The 20,157-nt window shown below is 38.1% G+C and overlaps 2 protein-coding genes across 3 annotated transcripts; both read left to right on the top strand.

Moving 5' to 3' along the window:
* The first annotated feature begins 39 nt into the window (after positions 1–39).
* Positions 40–1,493, top strand: LOC120044496 (interferon a3-like). Its single transcript, XM_038989151.1, has 5 exons — positions 40–189; positions 349–420; positions 900–1,052; positions 1,191–1,289; positions 1,407–1,493. The coding sequence occupies exons 1-5, from the start codon at positions 40–42 to the stop codon at positions 1,491–1,493; spliced, it is 561 nt and encodes a 186-aa protein (XP_038845079.1).
* A 3,064-nt stretch (positions 1,494–4,557) lies between these two features.
* Positions 4,558–9,783, top strand: LOC120044495 (interferon a3-like). Of its 2 annotated transcripts, XM_038989150.1 has the most exons (6): positions 4,558–4,938; positions 5,112–5,199; positions 5,494–5,568; positions 5,699–5,848; positions 9,045–9,122; positions 9,451–9,783. In XM_038989150.1, exons 2-6 carry the CDS (start codon positions 5,113–5,115, stop codon positions 9,538–9,540), a joined length of 480 nt encoding a protein of 159 aa, XP_038845078.1. In that variant the 5' UTR covers positions 4,558–4,938; position 5,112; the 3' UTR covers positions 9,541–9,783. The 2 variants fall into 2 exon arrangements, with proteins under 2 accessions (XP_038845078.1, XP_038845077.1); XM_038989149.1 differs by lacking the exon at positions 4,558–4,938 and having other exon boundaries at positions 5,065–5,199.
* The last annotated feature ends 10,374 nt before the right edge of the window (positions 9,784–20,157 follow it).

The following is a 20,157-nucleotide window of genomic DNA, read 5'->3' as shown; positions in this document are numbered from 1 at the left end:
TTGCGGACAGACCGAGAACTACAGCAGACCTACGCTAAAATGGGTTCAATCAGCTTTTGGATGTGCTTGGTCATGACGATTTGCACCTGGAATAAAACCATCGGATGCACGTGGATGAAGACACTTCCTCGGTCTCCGAGCATGTTCCAAGTGTTCAGCAACAACACCATAACGATGCTTCAGAAAATGGTAGGATATAGGGAAATGTTTATTCACTTGTTCCTGGTCATTGAGCTCTTGTCATCTTTTCAACAGTTCATGAGCTGCTATGTTTCATTTAAATTACCTGACTCCTTTTTGTAAAGTAATAATAATTCAATATTTTGTTTATATTTTTGGGCATCTCAGGGTCATGAAGTCTCTCGAGAACCTCAGATCACTTTCCCTGACAAACAATACAGACAAGTCAATAATTTCAAGGTAAGAAATATGCATTAAAATGTTTTGTTCTATCCATAACCTTTTTTCTAAGAGTGGATTAAACACCGAATTCGGGAAGTATTCAGACCCCTTCACCTTTTCCAAATTTTGTTACGTTACAGACCATTTCTAAAATTGATTACAAATAAATACAAAACCATCATTAATCTACACACAATACCCCGTAATGATAAAGCAAAAACAGTTTTTTGTTTTGAAAAAATTAGCAAAAATGTCTAAAAACATGTTTTGACTTGGTCATTATGGGTTATTGTGTTTAGATTGATGAAACAAATAATATTTAATCAATTTAAAATAAGGCTGAAACGTAACAAAATGTGCAGATAGTGAAGGGTTCTGAACACTTTCCGAATGCACTGTATATAATTAGGTTATAACGAATATACAATTTGCTATAGATTTCTGATATTTCCCTCAATTTATAAGGCATATATTAATACAAATCACTCTTCTTCTAGGCTGACGAACAGATGGCCTTCATTTTGCATACTCTGAACGCTATAAAGAAATTGTACAGCAGTGGTAAATATGAGTCCACCGCCTGGGACCAGAAAGGAGTTGACAAGTTTATGAATGACCTCTATCGCCAGACCTCGGAGCTGGACCAATGCGTATGTCATTTGTGATTTTCGCCCTTAACATTAATGCAAAAGGAAAACATTATACTATCCTACTAGATTATAATATAAGTGGTTACATGTTAATCAAATCATAATATTAAATGAAATATTTGTATTTTGTTCTAACAGGTAAAGGCTATGAAAACTAGACAATCAAAATCTGTCAAAAGAGTGAACAAAAAGATGAGCCTTCACTTCAAGTTCCTGAAGAATTACTTGAAACGCGAGGTAGGTTGATCCATTTGTCTTACAAAGAGAGTACATTCACCAAATCTGGATGTATTTGTGTGATGATACAACATGTGTTTATTCTAAAATCTCAACAAGTGTATTTCATTTATGCAGGATTACAGCGCAAGCGGCTGGGAAGACATAAGGACAGTGGTGCTGGCACACCTACAAAGACTAGACACAACATTAAGTAGCCAATGAGCGTTATGTGTGTGTTGTGTATATATTATTTATTTATTTATCTATTTATCTATTCATATCTAACTATTTATTTACATGTTTCCTTATTTGTTTTTATTTACGTATTTATTTATTGGGTAGTAATGTATTCACAACTCTGTGGAATAAATTATTTTTTATACTGAATAATTCTGTGATTGACTTAGGCTATACATAGCCTAATGTATCAATGTTTCCGTGCATTTTCTTTTGTATTCATGAAGGCCATTGCATACTGTATTTATTATTGCAACCTGATAGGAAATGTTTGTTATTGTAATAATGAAATATATTTGAATTAAATAAATGTGTCCTCTACAGCTGTAATCTTTTTTACTCAAATAAATTGTAATTTATGGCATACACACATTTAGCAGATGTTTTAACGGGTGTAGCGATATGCTTGTATTTCTAGCTCTACCACTGCAGTAATATCTGACAATACACAACAATACACACAAATCTAAAAGTAAATGAATGGACATAAGAAACATAGAAATATGTCGGAGTCCGGAGTATATATATACAGTACCAGTCAAAAGTTTGGACACACCTCAGGGTTTTTCTTTATTTTTACTATTTTCTACATTGTAGAATAATAGTGAAGACATCAACACTATGAAATAACACATATGGATTCATGTAGTAACAAAAAACGTGTTAAACAAATCAAAATATATGTTATATTTGAGATTCTTCAAAGTATCCACCCAGCTTTGATGTCAGCTTTGCACACGCTTGGCATTCTCTGAACCAGCTTCATGAGGTAGTCACCTGGAATGCATTTAAATTAACAGGTGTGCCTTGTTAAAAGTTAATTTGTGGAATTTCTTTCCTTCTTAATGCATTTTAGCCAATCAGTTGTGTTGTGACAAGGTAGGGGTGGTATACTGAAGATAGCACTATTTGCTAAAATACCAAGTCCATATTTTTGGCAGGAACAGCTCAAATAAGCAAAGAGAAATGACAGTCCATCATTACTTTAAGACATGAATCTCAGTCAATGCGGGAAATTTCTAGAACTTTGATAGTTTCTTCAAGTGCAGTTGCAAAACACTACGTGTGTGTGTGTGTGTGTGTGTGTGTGTGTGTGTGTGTGTGTGTGTGTGTGTGTGTGTGTGTGTGTGTGTGTGTTGGGCTGTAAAGTAACAACATTTTGAAAAAGTCAATGGGGATGAATACTTTCCGAATGCACTGTACCTTAGTTGAATGCACTGTATGCCGCTGTGAATAAAAGTGTCTGCTGAATGACCAAAACGTAATGACCAGACCAAATCTGAACCAATCATAGACATTTAGGCTATGTTTCACAACTTTGAAAAGCACAGTATGGTATGGCACAGTTCAATACAATAGAGCACTGTAGAGTACAATAAAGTATAGTAGAGTACAGTACAGTAGATATTAATTCAGTACAGTACAGCATAGTTTAATTCAGTAGAGTACAGTACAGTTTAGTAAATTAGTGTAAAGTAGGCTACAGTCTACTGTGCTGAACTCTACTGTACGTTACTTTCCTTTACTTTACTGTAATGTACACTGTATTGTAATGAACTGTAATCTACTGTACTCTTCTGTATTGTACTGTACTGTGCTATCCAAATGTATCCTTGGACAATGAAATTAACAGTCAAACCAAAAATCTGACCAAATAAAGAAGGCCTGTCCAGACAGCACCACGCTTAGTGGGTAGGCACGATGTATCCTGCATACATTGGGATGATGCAGTTTAGACATTGTTTGCTCATTGACGTCTTACACATTCTAAAGTCTACAGTTCTACATCGTTGATATGTCTGCTAGACATCAACATTCTATCATGATGTCTTGGCGCCGTCTTCCCAATATGCAAACGCTCTCAAAACTACATATTCCCAATTCGATAGGTCGGCCAAAGGTGTCTATGATTACTGGGGAGAAGACTCAGGTGAAACTGATGACATCACACAACTTGTGTAAAACAGCTGGGAAACCCCCAAAATGCGTCCACAACAGGCGTGTCATGCGACATAAGAAGACGTTTCAGCACAATTGACAGGTATCACTACTAGCGCTAAAAAGCATGAAGACGTCAGCCACTTCAACACTTTGGACATCGCCACACGGCAAATATTCTATCAGTGGTTCTGTGTTGTGGCCGCAGCCCTGTTGCTACTGTTATTGCCATGCTTACTAGTGTTCCAATTCCTCAAACCCCTAAACTTAAATTTGTAAAACTATAGGCAATAAATGTATGACATATGTGATGGGAAATATAGCTCTTTGACTCGTTGGTATCACGTTTCAAGTGTCACGATTATGATTCCTCATGGCTGGTCCTATTAAGACTATATCGAATAACACCAAGGCCCGTATTTATAAAGCATCTCCGAGAGTTGGAGTGAATAAATGCAGCAGAATAATTAGGCTACATCTGACATTTTTGCCTATAACATGACATTTCAATATGAAACCACCCATGACATCTTATCAAGACCCTGATGGAACAGGTGTGTTTGTACTGGGTTGGAACAAAAGCCTGCACCTCCTCCTGCTTGTCTCCAGGACCGTGCAGACAGTTTTGGTGACCACTACCCTACAGTATATGATCTTTACAGTTGAACAGGCTTTGTATATTATGAATGAATCCCAATATTATATATAAAAATGAGCAATAAACCATTGCCAAGATTTGACCTTGTATAGTCATTCAAAAATGTTCACAACACTATGACACACACACACACACACACACACACACACACACACACACACACACACACACACACACAAAGCCCTGTCAAATCTATTGACTCTGTAGGGAAAATATCCCTGATATCGTAGCCTATACCAAGGAACTTTTGTCACATATTCTTTTTCATTTTCCCCTTGTAAAATAAACGACAAATAGAAAGTTCCAACAAATCATGTTGTTGTTGCTTGTCAACGTTGCATCACCAGCAGACAACAGTAGGGTGAAAGTTGGTTACGTCATTGTGAAAATGAAAGTGGAGAGATATGGGTATTGACGCTGACGTCTCCCATTCACTTTTCAGTTGTAGCGCAACAGCAGAGGACGACGGAACAATTGTTCGGACTAACTTTGAACGAAACCCACTAAATGAATGTCTTATATGGCTAAATTTCTTAAGAATTGTGGGTTTTATTTCGAATTCGACGATTTTGTTGTCAGACTTTTTTTTATCGGTTCACGCGAAGTTATTAGCAGTTGAAAGCAAAGCTCGCGAATAGCCTATTCTCGCTACAGTAATAGCCTAGCCGATATCTAAATGGAATAATCTTATCTTGTGGTTCAACTAAAGTTTAAAGCTGATATCAAGGAGAATGTCTATAGATTTACTTGGATTTGTTCGTCAAGGAGACGGAGCAGGCATGGAATTCCTATTGCTGCATGTGCTAGTCTGGAAAATGAAAGTTCCCGCCTCCGGTAGGTTGATCAGGGGAAATTCTCTATACAGTTTTCCCTTTCCAAATTCCACATAAAACTACTTAACTCAGCCAAGATGTTCAAACTCATCTGGAAAACTAATAGCGAAACGAACTGCTATTTACAATGTATACAATGCAGAGTTGGACGTGTATTTTTCTTATTATTTGCAGTATGCAGAGCGTGTGTCATTGCTGTGACTGGATACGACACCACTACGGCCACTTGAGCGCAGAATACCTTTCACTGCTGGACCAGATGGTGAGTTATCAGCACACTGTAAGAGGAGACTGAATGCATGTATTAAGGACAGCAAAACAACCAACCAAATAAAGTAGTCATATGTTTCATGTTTAGCCTTTTTGTTAGAAGACTGTTAGCCTATTTTTGAATATACATACTAAAAGGGCGCTAAGGCTATAATGACAGAGATCAAGAGACGCTATCTACATTATGCCTACTGTACTTGCAGTATAAGCCATACTTTATGTCTGTCTTGATTGGTCTTGAAGTATTTGACAAGTGACTTAACATACTATATTGATTGTTTTCCAGGGAGGAGATATCACAAAGCAGGATGCCCCAGTCTTTTTCCCAACATCACTTTACAGACACATAGATGATGCCGAGGTAAAGACTAGAATTGTGACTTATCATGTTCTGATATGCTTTGGTATGGCGGTCTTGACCCAATGTTATATTGATGCCATAACGAAAGCCTGTACTTTTTCTAATCTTCTTTTTCTATCTTCCTGTGTAGTTTGAGGACCAAGTCAGATTCCTGAAAGAGACCATCTATCAAATCACAAAACTGTTTGATGGGAATATGAAATCTGTCACCTGGGACAAGAAAAACCTGGACGATTTCCTCAACATTTTAGAACGCCAATTGGAGAACCTTAATTCCTGTGTAAGTAACGGGTCTATTTAAAGTATAATCCCTGTTTAAATCAGGGCTCTCCAACCCCGTTCATGGAGATTTACCCTCCTGTAGGTTTTCGCTCCAACCCCAGTTGTAACTAACCTTATTCAGTTTATCAACCACATAATTAACCTCTTAGTGATCCCTTCACGCGCCAAATCCCTTTAGCGGGATCGATTTGACAGCATCCAGTGAAATTGCAGAGCGCCAAATTCATACTACAGAGCTATCAATATTCAACATTCACGAAAATATAAGTGTAATACATCAAAATAAAGCTTAACTTCTTGTTAATCCAGTCGCGGTGTCAGATTTCAAAAAGACTTTATGGCGAAAGCAGACCGTGCGATTATCTGAGGACAGCACCCCGCATACAAACATATGAAAATCATTTTTCAACCAGGCAGGTGCGACACAAAAGTCAGAAATAACGATATAATAAATGCCTTACTTTTGAAGATCTTCTTCTTTTTGCTATCCCAAATGTCTCAGTGACACAATGAATGGTCGTTTGGTTCGATAAAATCCTTCTTTATATCCCCAAAATGTCCATTTATTTGGCGCATTTGATTCAGAAATACACCGGTTCCAACTCGCCCAACATGACTACAAAGTATCTAATAAGTTACCTGTAAACTTGGTCCAAACATTTCAAACAACATTCCTAATCCAACCTCAGCTATCCTAAAATGTAAATAATTGCTCAAATTTAAGACGGGATAATCTGTTTCCAATACCAAAGAAAAATAACACGGAGCGCGCTCCTGTTCACGTGCACCAAAATGGTAGGGACCTTCAGAGTGACACATGGAATGAATAGCACTACTTCTTCATTTCTCAAAAGAAAAACATCAACCAATTTCTAAAGACGTTTGACATCTAGTGGAAGCCATAGGAACTGCAACCAGGTTCCTAATAATAAGGGTATCCCATAGAAAACCATTGGGAAATCCTACGACCTCAATTTCCCCCCCCCCCCCTGGATGGTTTGTCCACGGGGTTTCGCCTGCCAAATCAGTTCTATTATACTCACAGACATTATTTTAACAGTTTTAAAACATTAGAGTGTTTACTATCCAAATATACCAAGTATATACATATCCTAGCTTCTGGGCCTGAGTAACAGGCAGTCTACTTTGGGCACGCTTTTCATCTGGACGTTAAAATACTGCCCCCTAACCTTAAGAAGTTTTAATCAGGTGTGGTAGATTAGCATTGGAGTGAAAACCTACAGGCAGGTAGTTCTCCAGGAACAGGGTTGGAGAGCCCTGGTTTAGGAGTAGCCTAACTCTACAAGTGGAGAAATCTATGTATAAAGTACATATAAGTTAGTCAACCCCTTGACATTTTCCACATTTTGTTACGTGACAGCCTTTTTCTATAATTGATTAAATAGATTTCCCCCCTCATCAATCTACACACAATACCCCATAATGACAAAGCAAAAACCGTGTTTTAGACATTTTTGCTAAATGTATTAACAATAAAAAACTGAAATATCACATTTACATAAGTATTCAGACCCTTTACTCAGTACTTTGTTGAAGCACCTTTGGCAGTGATTACAGCCTTGAGTCTTCTTGGGTATCATGCTACAAGCTTGGCACATCTGTATTTGGGGAGTTTCTGCCATTCTTCTCTGCAGATCCTCTCAAGATCTATCAGGTTGGATAGGGAGCGTCGCTGCACAGCTATTTTCAGGTCTCTCCAGAGTTGTTCAATCAGGTCAAGTCCGGGCTGTGGCTGGGCCACTCAAGGACATTCAGAGACTTGTCCCGAACCCACTCCTGTGTTGTCTTGGCTGTATGCCTAGGATCGTTGTCCTGTTGGAAGGTGAACCTTAGCCCCAGTCCTGAGGTCCTGAGCGCTCTGGAGCAGGTTTTCATCAAGGATCTCTCTGTACTTTGCTCCGTTCATCTTTCCCTCGATCCTGACTAGTCTCCCAGTCCCTGCCAATGAAAAACATACCCACAGCATGATGCTGCCACAAAAATGCTTAACCGTAGGGATGGTGCAAGGTTTCCTCCAGATGTGATGCTTGGCATTCAGGCCAAATAGGTTTCATAAGACCAGAGACACTTGTTTCTCATGGTCTGAGAGTCCTTTAGGTGCCTTATGGCAAACTCCAAGTGGGCTGCAATGTGCCATTTACTGAGGAGTGGCTTCCGTCTGGCCACTCTACCATAAAGGCCTGATCGGTGGAATACTGCAGAGATGGTTGTCTATCTGGAAGGCTTTCCCATCCCCACAGAGGAAATCTGGAGCTCTGCCAGAGGGACCATCGGGTTCTTGGTCACCTCCCTGACCAAGGCCCTTCTCCCCTGATTGCTCAGTTTGGTCGGGCGGCCAGCTCTAGAAGAGTCTTGGTGGTTACAAAGTTCTTCCATTTAAGAATGATGCAGGCCACTGTTTTTTGGGGGACCTTCAATGCTGTAGACATTTTTTGGTACCCTTTCCCAGATCTGTGCCTTCGAGACAATCTTGTCTCGGAGCTCTACGGACAATTTCCCAACTTCATGGCCTGGTTTGTGCTCTGACATGCACTGTCAACTGTAGGACCTTAAATATACAGGTTTGTGCCTGTCCAAATCATGTCCAATCAGTTGATTTTACCTCAGGTGGACTCCAATCAAATTGTAGAAACATCTCAAGGATGATCGACGAAAATAGGATGCACCTGAGCTGAATTCTGAGTCTCATAGCAAGGGGTCTGAATTCAATGTAAATAAGGTATTTGTGTTTTTGCATTGTCATTATTGGGTATTGTGTGTAGATTGATGAAGAATTTTTTTCTTTCATCCATTTTAGAATAAGGCTGTAACGTAACAACATTTGGAAAAAGGGAATTGGTCTGAATACTTTCCGAACGCACTGTATATGGGTTATTACAGGTTTTTAGCCAGTTTGCGACATCACATAAATAATATTGCAGCAATGAGAAATGTGAATTATTATGGATTATAATTAATGGAAAGTTTTCGTAGGCTTTGATGCATTTTTCATTATGGCAAATTAAGTTTGATATTTTAAAGTGGAAATTACAATCTTTAGAAGCCTTTTCAAACATTGAATACACATTAAGTTTCCATTTCCTGCCGTGCAGGATAATTCTCAGAAAAAAAGGGATCAAATGAAGATCCTACATCTGTATGATGCTAAAGTTTTGGTTAATTTTGTCCAACAGGTATCACCCTCCATGAAACCTGAGAGGAGACTGAAACGGTACTTCAAGAAGTTGAATAGGAAGGTTCTGAGAAAAATGGTGAGTTTGGTTTCGTATGGAAATGTGTTTAATACATGTAATCAAATTAATATTAACTAGGGTAAACAGGAGCAGTGTTCTTTAAGAAAAAGTGGGTTCGGGGCCATATGTATCAAGCATCTCAGAGAAGTGCTGATCTAGTATCAGGTCTCCTCTGTCCTTATTTATAGTGATCTAAAAGACAATACTGATCTTAAATCAGCACTCCTACTCTGAGAAGCTTAATACATACGGCACCAGGTCTTTCTTTGTTGTTCAAGACATTATGGTCGTTATTTTGCCAAGAAAGTTCACCCAACTAACATTTCAAATGTTCTGTGTTTTTCAGAACTACAGTGCACAGGCGTGGGAGCTCATCAGGAAAGAGACTAAACGTCATCTGCAAAGATTGGATATCCTTGCAGCACAGATGTACTGATCATCCAGACTCATCTCAGAAGCTACGCCCTTACCAGTTTATAAAGCATGAATACAATCATGTGGGACCCTGTCAGTCTATTTATTATATTTAAATCCATAAATTATTGTTTTTTATTTGTATAATTTATTATTTATATTTGTATTTCCCTTTTGTACCTGTGTTGAACTGAACTGTATTGCCGGTCGACTTGAAAAAACAGTGAAAAATAATATTGAAAATGTGAATAAAAATGTATTTTGTTTAAATTGTCCAAATTTCGTTCTTGTCTGAAACCAATGAGAGTGGATTTATAATATCTTATCTAACCATCAGAAGGGACGCACATTAAACTTGTTGCTGATCAGTCACATGATAATTTCTACTTTAAGTTTATGTATGCTTGTAGTTTTGTTTCTTTATGTAAATTATTTTTACTGTGTTTTTGTACTTTGTGAGGGTTGCTGTTCTTTTAGTTTTTCCTGTTCGTTTTGTGTGTGGTAATCACACTGGGGCAGTGGGCTGAAGGGGGTGGGGAGATCTGGGTGAGGAGTAGAGGATAATCTGGGGGACCAGGAAATTGACAATGTGGGATGTTCAGTTATAAAGTCTGTCCTACTATGATTGGAGGAGAAATAAGAAAAAAGACATGGAAGACAAAATGGAAAAAGAGACAAAAAACAAGCAATACTTTTAATGCATAATAGTTTAGTCCCCTGAACGAGGCAGGGTGCTGGTGGGCAGAAAATAAAAACAAATAATTGATATAGCTTAGTCATATATATATTACTTTTTAAGTGGCATCATGGGGATCCTCCTAATAATTCTCAATGGATTACTGAGGTCAATTGTTGTAAAACATGAGAAAAAAAGTGTATATTAAATAGGCCAATGTGGCAGCACAAAGTCCTTTCATAAGACTTGGAAATCCTGGATAGAATAGAGTTATTGTAGATATACTGTGTATCCATTACTACATGTATAATGGTATGAGGTTATATGAGGTTATTATTTAACATCTAGAATGGTGTGTATGCGTGTTTATATTGTATGGTATAATAATCAGAGCCCCACCTGTTTCATGCCCCACCCTTTTAGCAAGAAATATAGTTATGTTTTTGTTGTTGTTGCCTGTTTTGCATGTCATATTGGTACTAATACGTGTCACATTTCAGTTTGCAAACCATTTTAAAAAACATCTTTGAGTTAATGAAGCTGCATACCAACATGGTCTCTTGAGTAAGGCAGCTCCAAGATGCAGGTGTTTCAGCCTAGCTCGGTGCTTTCTGTGGTGGTGTGGCAGCCATCGGAAAATGCAGAGCATAGGGGTTGGTAATAATCTCTAGTTGCGCCGTGATTGTCTCAGTGTTCAGTCACTCATGGGGACCCTACGTCACCCAAAAAATCTATGTGGAAAGCTCGAGAATTTAAGCCCCTTGGGTGTTTAAGAATATTTTGATGAGAAATACACATCGCAGAGGATGAGAGGACAAGAAAATAGAGTTCTAATGGTCAATAGCGAATTGTAAATAGGAGTTGGGTTTCAGTTCAACATCTGTTCAGAATCTGTGGAATGTCACTCCTGAACTCAGAGTGACGTGTGCCACGTTGTCATTGGTCTGTACATTGAGTCGGGGGCAGGATTTGGCCATTGGCCAAGTTGTACTGCAAGGACTTCTGATTGGTCAACCCCAGGCTAGGTGGAGGGGTTATAAATGGCATCCTGTTTCTTTGTTCGGTGGGGAAAAGCTGAGGACAGGGGAGACTGAATATCTGAACATCTACCTTCCAGCATAACATCTTGATTTGTCCACTCAGAATAAACCAATTTTGTCACCCTGATTTGCTTTGGAGTTTCTGTTATTGAAGAAAAACATAAATTGCTAACAGGTGCTGCCATAGAGTTACATTAGAAGTGCCCATCCATGAAGGCTCAAGGTCATTGGCCACAATTAAAATGACGTTAAATCAAGATATATCTACCAAAGCTTTGATTGGACTGATCAAGTCAACGTCCAGCTTTCAAAATCTTAGCTCGCAAGCTAGACAAGCAGTCATCATCATGACTCACGTTGACAATCTACTGTCAAATCCTTTTCAAGCCTTGTCATATGAAGATATACTATAGATAAAACGTATAAGTGCTCATCGGCCATTAGACATGAACATTACACAACAAGTTGGAAATTGCAAATTCAACAATGAGAGGTTTGGAAGGAATCAGTAGCTAATTTCAAATAACTAGCCTGCTATTCAGTAGACTTGTGTGTGGTCCAAGTCTGGCTTTCAATGTCTGCTTACATGCCCTCTGTTTTATATCACTGTTCTGACTTGGTGCACAGGGAGAATACTGTAAGCATGGCCCATGTTCTGAATTCTGTCACTGTACATTTCAAAAGTGCTGAACAAATAGTTATATTGACTACGTCCCTCCTAGCTCGCTCATGAATGTCTTCATCAAAATTATGGATTGCCTCTTATCCGCTCGTAGTCCCCTTATGCCGTAGTTTGTACATCTCAATTATCAGTAGAAATTACATTTGTTTAACTTCTTAGCGCTAGGGGTCAGAATAGTTTTTTGTTTTAAATAACCTGCCCAACGTAAACTGACATTTTCTCTGGCCCAGATCGTAGAATATGCATATAATTTACAGATTAGGATAGAAAACACTCCAAAGTTTCCAAAATTGTCAAAATATTGTCTGTGTGAATAAGAATACTTATTCTGCAAACGAAAACCTAAGAAAATGTAACCCGGAAGTGATATTCTTTTTTTAAAAAATCTGTGTTCCCTGGCCCGTCTAACCTCCATTTAAAGGGGTATCAACCAGATTCCTTCTCCAATGGCTTCCTCAGGCTGTGACCAGGCTTTAGACATAGTTTCAGGCTTTTATTTTGAAAAATGAACGAGTTTTTTCAAACTAGTCAGGTGTCCTCTGAATATTTCCTGCGCGCGCGGGAGGAGCTCACCATTTTCCTTTTCTCTCTTAATGAATAGGTTATGCTCCGGTTGAAATATTATCGATTATGTTTGTTAAAGACAACCTGAGGTTTGATTATAAAAAACATTTGAAATGTTTCTACGACCATTTCGGATACTTTTTGGGATTTGTCGAACGGAACACGGCTTTTGTTTTCTCAAAATAATGCGCAACCCAAATGGCGTTTTTTTGTGTGATAAAAGTAATATTTATCGAACAAAAAGAAGATTTGTTGTGTAACTGGGAGTCTCGTGAGTGTAAACACCAGAAGATTATCAAAGGTAAGCGATTAATTTTATTGCTTTTCTTACTTTCGTGACCAAGCTAACCAAGCTAATATAAGGCTAAGCTGTTGTAGCATTGAAAGCTACACTCACAAAAGCTTGGATTTCTTTCGCTGTAAAATATATTTTCAAAATCTGACACGATAGGTGGATTAACAACAAGCTAAGCTGTGTTTTGGTATATTTCACTTGTGATTGTATGATTATAAATATTTTTAGTAATATTCTTTAATCTGATACGTTTGGAAATTTTCATCTTCCTTTCAGGTCCAGAACGAGGCTGTAGTTTTCTCATCATAACGCGCAACCCAAATGCCGTTTTTTTGTGATAAAAGTAATATTTATCGAACAAAAAGAAGATTTGTTGTGTAACTGGGAGTCTCGTGAGTGTAAACACCAGAAGATTATCAAAGGTAAGCGATTAATTTTATTGCTTTTCTGACTTTCGTGACCATGCTAATTTGGGGCTAGCTGTTGTAGCATTGAAAGCTACACTCACAAAAGCTTGGATTTCTTTCGCTGTAAAATATATTTTCAAAATCTGACACGATAGGTGGATTAACAACAAGCTAAGCTATGTTTTGGTATATTTCACTTGTGATTGCATGATTATAAATATTTTTAGTAATATTTTTGAATTTGGCACCCTGCAATTCAGCGGTTGTTTAGGAAAGTGAACCCGTATTCGGTATCCGTAGTGCAGTGAAGTTAAGCAAGTCAGCCATATTAGCTATGTTTTTTTAGGCAGAAATTAGGCTGAATTAACTGTTTCCCTGTGTTATGACGTTGGCCTGGGGGTAGGTTTATGACAGTCATAAATACCTCTCCCCCCCTTTTTTCTCTCTCTACCCTACTGATGTGACATTTGAAAATCCTTTGGTTAACCTCTTTGGGCTGCAGGGGCAGTATTGAGTAGCCTGGATAAAAGGTGCCCATTTCAAACGGTCTCGTACTCAATTCTTGCTCGTACAATATGCATATTATTATTACTATTGGATAGAAAACACTCTCTAGTTTCTAAAACCGTTTGAATTATATCTGTGAGTAAAACAGAACTCATTTTGCAGCAAACTTCCTGACAGGAAGTGGAAAATCTGAAATCGATGCTCTGTTCTAGGGCCTGCCTATAAATGTCCTTGATATTTATTAGAATACATGCACTTCATACGTCTTCCACTAGATGTCGACAGGCAGTGAGAGAAGAAATGGAGTGTATAACTTGATCTGGGGTCGAATAAAAGCTCTTTGTATGACGTGTCACCAGTTTCCTGTTTTCTGGAGAGCGCGAGAAGGGACCTGGTATTGCCTTCTGATAAGCTCGTTATAGACGACTAATATCTAGTCGTTATAGACGACTAATATCTCCGGCTTTGATTTTATTTGATACATGTGACAATATCATCGTAAAGTAAGTTTTTTCAATATAGTTTTATTAGATTATTGAAATTTTTTCGGGACGTTAGGCGTGTTGCTTTGTCTGCGTATGTTCAGGAAGGAGAGCTTCGCGCCACTTTGCTAGCTTTCCGTGCTAATTGACTGGAGAAGAGGACATTCTAAATCCAAACAACGATTGTTCTGGACAAAGGACCCCTTGTACAACATTCTGATGGAAGATCGTCAAAAGTAGGACCCATTTTATGATGCTATTTCATATATCTGTCGAACATGTTGTACTAGTAGTTTGCGCCCAGATTTTGGGCACTCTCTAGCTATAACTAAGCTGGATGTCGTAATGAAGTAATTTTTAGAATTCTAACACGGCGATTGCATTAAGAACTAGTGTATCTATCATTTCCTATACAACATGTATTTTTTAGTAACGTTTATGTATAGTTATTTGGTCAGAATAGTTGAGTGTCATAAAAATATCCGCACATTCTGGGAAAAAGATGCTACGTTAGCACAATGTATAACCACTGATTTCAGCTCTAAATATGCACATTTCCGAACAAAACATAAGTGTATGTATAACCTGATGTTATAGGACTGTCATCTGATGAAGCTTATCAAGGTTAGTCAAAAATTATATATATTTTGCTGGTTTGTTACGATCGCTAACATTTGCTGCTGGTAAATGGCTTGTGTTTCTGGCTATTGTGGTAAGCTAATATAATGCTATTTTGTGTTTTCGCTGTAAAACACTTAAGAAATCGGAAATATTGGCTGGAATCACAAGATGCCTGTCTTTCATTTGCTGTACACCATGTATTTTTCAGAAATGTTTTATGATGAGTATTTAGGTATTTGACGTTGGTGTCTGTAATTACTCTGGCTGCTTCGGTGCTATTTCTGACGGTAGCTGTGATGGTAGCTGCAATGTAAAACTGATTTATAGCTCAAATATGCACATTTTTCGAACAAAACATAGATTTATTGAATAACATGTTATAAGACTGTCATCTGATGAAATTGTTTCTTGGTTAGTTTGGTTGGTTCTTGGTTAGTTAGGTTGGTTTTGTGCATGCTACCTGTGCTGTGAAAAATGTCTGACCTTTTTTGTATTTGGTGGTGAGCTAACATAAATATACGTGGTGTTTTCGCTGTAAAACATTTTAAAAATCGGACATGTTGGCTGGATTCACAAGATGTTTTTCTTTCATATGCTGTATTGGACTTGTTAATGTGTGAAAGTTAAATATTTCTAAAAAATATATTTTGAATTTCGCGCCCTGCACTTGCACTTATGCTGTATTGGACTTGTTAATGTGTGAAAGTTAAATATTTCTAAAAAATATATTTTGAATTTCGCGCCCTGCACTTGAAGTGGCTGTTGTCATATTGTGCCCGGCTTCGCCCCCTGCACTTGAAGTTAACATAGAGATTCTGGGAACATCAGAAGGTGGGGGGAAATTAACTATATTCTGGTAATCCGACCAATTGAACATATGCGGTGGTACTTAAACCATTGATGATTGTGTCCGAGCACGAAATGTAGGCTAATTTCTCAATCTGTGTTCTATTTTCTCAATCTGGACACAATTGACATCTTGCCTGACCATATCATTTTTTTTTTAAATACCTAGAGGGTCATTTTCGGGTGCAGTGCTTGCAAGAGAATGTGTACATCAACATTCAACATTAATTTGTTATTTGAAGACACTCATTATCAGGTTGTTTAAGTCTAACTTTTAAAGTAGCCAAAGAATCTCCTCTAATGGAATGATTGTGTCGCACATTGATATACATTCATTTATGTTTCACAACAGAGAGAGAGATGATTTATCATTTTAGGTCAAGTGAGAAAGATACTGTATTTACTAGACCTCGTCAGCCTCTGTGATGGATTTCATTAGTAATATAATTTTACGACAGACAACGAATTTATCTGAATGCATGAGTATAATTTTTTGCATGCAAATTGAAATGTCTTCCCTGATTGTAACGCTCGTCGTCGTGAGGAAGAGTGGACCAAAGCGCAGCGTGGAAAGTGTTCATGATCTTTATTGTCAAGAATCACTCAAACAAAAATAACCAATACAAAAACGAACAGTTCCGTCAGGCACAGATACTAAGCGGCAAACAACACCCCACAAAACCCAAGAGGAAAATGACAACTTATATATGATCCCCAATCAGAGACAACGATAGACAGCTGCCTCTGATTGGGAACCACACTAGGCAAAAACAACAAAGAAATAGAAAACATAGATTCTCCCACCCGAGTCACACCCTGACCTAACCAAACATAGAGAATAAATAAGGATCTCTAAGGTCAGGGCGTGACACTGATATGACAATACCACCTACTACATTGAATTGTTTCACACAGTTGAATGCAGATTGTCACGTTCTGACCTTTATTTCCTTTGTTTTGTCTTTATTTAGTATGGTCAGGGCGTGAGTTGGGGTGGGCAGTCTGTGTGTTTTTCTATTTTGGGTTTTTGTGTTCGGCCTGGTATGATTCTCAATCAGAGGCAGCTGTCAATCGTTGTCCCTGATTGAGAATCATACTTAGGTAGCCTGGGTTTCACTTTTGGTTTGTGGGTGTTTGTTTCTGTGTCAGTGTTTGTCGCCACACGGTACTGTTTCGTTTGATCATCGTTTATTGTTTTTGTTCCTGTGTTCAGTTTTGGATTTATATTAAAGACATGAACACTTACCACGCTGCGCTTTGGTCCGATCCTTCTACCACCACAGACGATCGTTACACAGATGATAATTCTACCATTGGGCACGTTTTCATGGAGACACTACGTTGTTCTACAAAACGCTACTCTAGCAAAATGAAGCATCTTCTATAGCAAAAGGTTAAAATAACACAGAGCCTATATTAAATGGTTTTATTTGAATCACTTTTTCGTTACATTTACTCAATTCAATTTACTGTGGGGTTTCATCGTTTCAGGACAACAGTACCCGGGAGGTTGTTCGAAATGAAATCGTGTGGATATTCAAGAACTTACAGATTCTACTCGAGTCTATGCACTACAAATGAGCAGATGTAATATATTTATTTTAAACACGACTGTAAGCTGCCAAATAAACCTGTTCACCCATTTAACAACATTTGTAATTAACTGACTGCACAAATACAGTGGAATTCATCTCAAGTTTTAAAATAATCATTAATTAGTTAATTGGCCAACAATCATGAATAATCAATGACATGATCAGATAGTTCATTGTTACAAGGTAACCTAATATAAAGACTTAACATAAAAACTGCATAATCAGAAACCTACACCTCCAATTAACATCATCATCATCATCCTATGATTCTATATCTGAATGGGACTTTCACGGTTAAATAAATGTTTTTAATAAATATAGCCATAACTGTCATTAGCATTATCATCAGTCACATTTGGTCAAATTCACACATCATCATCAAGGCTAATTTGGGGCATGTACCAATTTTTTAAACAAAAATGGACAAACTGTAAAAAGACCCCCTGGAATTTACTGAATCAATTTTGATAAGAATGAAAAGCATGAGAGAAGACCGATTTGGATTTATGCATTATGCCACTTAATTACTTTTTCACCACACTGTCGGTATGGATGGAACATGTCAGATTGTCAGTGATGTGTACTCTGAGGAACTTGAAGCTTTTTACATTCTCCACTGAGGGCCTGTCGATGTGGATGGGGGCTTGCTCCCTCTGCTGTCTCCTGAAGTCCACGATCAGCTCCTTTGTTTTGTTGACCATGAGGGAGACGTCATTTTCCTGGCATCACTCCGCCAGGGCTCTGAAATCGGAGCAGATAGCCAGGGCGAATTTACGAAGCATCCGTTTTGACACTGTCCGTTGAGAACGCACAACGACTACTCTGTTTAGCCAAGTTAAGAATGATGTGAATAATCAAGTCAATAACTGTTGGGTAGCCACATCTAACGCAGCCAATGCGCGCAGTTTAACCTCGGTTTCCCCGAGAGCAATCAGCGAGCGGAGTTAGCCATCCCATCCTTGTCGCCAAATTGTTAGAGAAATTCTATAGGAAGAGAGACTGCAGATTCTTTCAAACGACAATTTTATAAGATTTACAAAAATGAAGCAATCAATAACAACCACTCAATCAGTGCATCATTAGGAAAGCCCAACAAACAGAGTTGTCTCTCTACTCTTATAGAAAAAGTACAACCTATTTTGACGAAGTGGCAGGTTAGCAGATTGGTGGAAAGAGGGACGGAACATGGTGTGTAAAAGCTGATTTAGCTTGTCTGTTCAGATTAAGATAGATGACATTGCCACTGATGTCTATTCCTTTCTGCATGTTTCCACACATCTAAGTTCCTGTAGACTGTGGAAACAGTATGTCACATACTCAGGTCGTATCCAAACGGCTTTTATCTGTACACACAGACTCATGACTAAGTCACACAAGACTAGCCTGTATCAGCAAAATTCTAACATATAACAATGGACAATTCTCGAATAAAAACAGCATAGTAAGTCTAATTAAACAGTATAGTATGTCATGAATTTTACTTTTCCAACACAAAATGACGCAGTATAACAGTGGCGTGCAGAACGGCATCTCAAAAATAACAATTTGTGGCTACTTGTCATGGGTGGGCTATTGCAACAGACGACCAAAATGGGTTCTACTCCTACCAGCTAAAAACAAGAAGTGGCTCCGGTGGGCACGTAATCACCAAAGCTGGACAATTGAGAAGTGGAAAAAGTTTGCTTGGTCCGGTGAATCCCGGTTCCTTTTGCATCATGCTGATGGCAGTCAGGATTGGTGTACCTAATAAACTGACCGCTGAGTGTATTTAACATGTTGATTACTGTGAGGGTGGGGACATCTCTAAATATAATTAGCAAAAATATAAAACAATATTATCATTATTTTTTCTTATTGCTTAACATTGTATTTTTATTTTTTTAATTAATTTTTTAAATATTTTACCACTTTCCATTATGTATGTGTTATGTCACTACTTCTTATTTAACCAAGGTCCAAAGTGATGTTTTGATTTAGAGCTTTACACTTTAGTGGGATTCACACTAAAATGTTAAATAGTGCTTCCCCCTGGTGGACGGTTGGGGTACGTGAATATCCATTACTCTTTTCCTAAATTGAACCTAATAATCCTAACCTGCTACGTTAATTATCCTAACCTGCTGCGTAATTTCGGTTAACCTGCTACGAAAAGTCAAATCTGACGTTAATTTAGCCAAAGCTGGATCCCTTCTAGTCATGACCCTGTCCCACGTGCAGTTATACAAAATAACAAAGGACTTTAATCTGTATAGTAGCTCGCTGGCTGTGAGCACTGAGCAGTCATTGTTCATGTTATTTCATTTGGCCTATAGAAACTGTAAGGAAAACACCTTCATGACATTGTATCTAGCTCTTAATAATAAATCAGGTCCACAATAAATTGTTTGAATTACCTTTTTATACTCCAATGTCACTTTGTTTTACAACGAAATAATGAAATGCCATGTAGGCTACATGTAAAACATTAAGATAACTGCAGTGGAGCAGCTGTGTGGAGTCCAACTATTATCATCATGTTCTTCTTTCTGTAACAGAGTAGCTGTGCAATTAGTTACACGTTCCATCCCCTGAGAGAGGGGATATAAACAGTATGCATTTAAATGCTTATACTGTAGGCTATCATGCCTACTCAGTAAATATAACATTTATATACAAAAATAGATAGGCTACTGTATTGAAAATACAAAGGGCACTGTGTATCTGCACACAGAAGACAAGAACGCAAAATGTCGTAAACAGCTATGCAAGGTGAAGGAATGGAATTTCCAATTCTCTTTCACTTTCCCCACTTGAACTTTCCTTGTTTTACATATTACCTCATCCATGGCATATCAATGAGAGAGGCTTTAAAGGTAGGGCAGGTAGCCGACCGTTTAGAAGTAGTGTTCAGGGATTTATCAACTCACCGGACACATGGCCACTCT

The sequence above is a fragment of the Salvelinus namaycush genome, chromosome 3, assembly GCF_016432855.1.
Source record: "Salvelinus namaycush isolate Seneca chromosome 3, SaNama_1.0, whole genome shotgun sequence".
In the NCBI taxonomy this organism is placed as follows: Eukaryota; Metazoa; Chordata; class Actinopteri; order Salmoniformes; family Salmonidae; genus Salvelinus; species Salvelinus namaycush.
The sequence above is the reverse complement of the archived record's forward strand: the minus strand, read 5'-3'. Positions and strand labels throughout refer to the sequence as shown.

Bases quoted from the DNA above. Each gene is read 5' to 3' on its own strand.
- LOC120044496 (XM_038989151.1), top strand. From the start codon at position 40: ATGGGTTCAATCAGCTTTTGGATGTGCTTGGTCATGACGATTTGCACC. The intron at 190-348 runs GTAGGATATAGG...TGGGCATCTCAG, and splicing joins TAACGATGCTTCAGAAAATG to GGTCATGAAGTCTCTCGAGA. The intron at 421-899 runs GTAAGAAATATG...CTCTTCTTCTAG, and splicing joins GACAAGTCAATAATTTCAAG to GCTGACGAACAGATGGCCTT.
- LOC120044495 (XM_038989149.1), top strand. From the start codon at position 5,065: ATGTATACAATGCAGAGTTGGACGTGTATTTTTCTTATTATTTGCAGT. The intron at 5,200-5,493 runs GTGAGTTATCAG...ATTGTTTTCCAG, and splicing joins TTTCACTGCTGGACCAGATG to GGAGGAGATATCACAAAGCA. The intron at 5,849-9,044 runs GTAAGTAACGGG...TTTGTCCAACAG, and splicing joins TGGAGAACCTTAATTCCTGT to GTATCACCCTCCATGAAACC.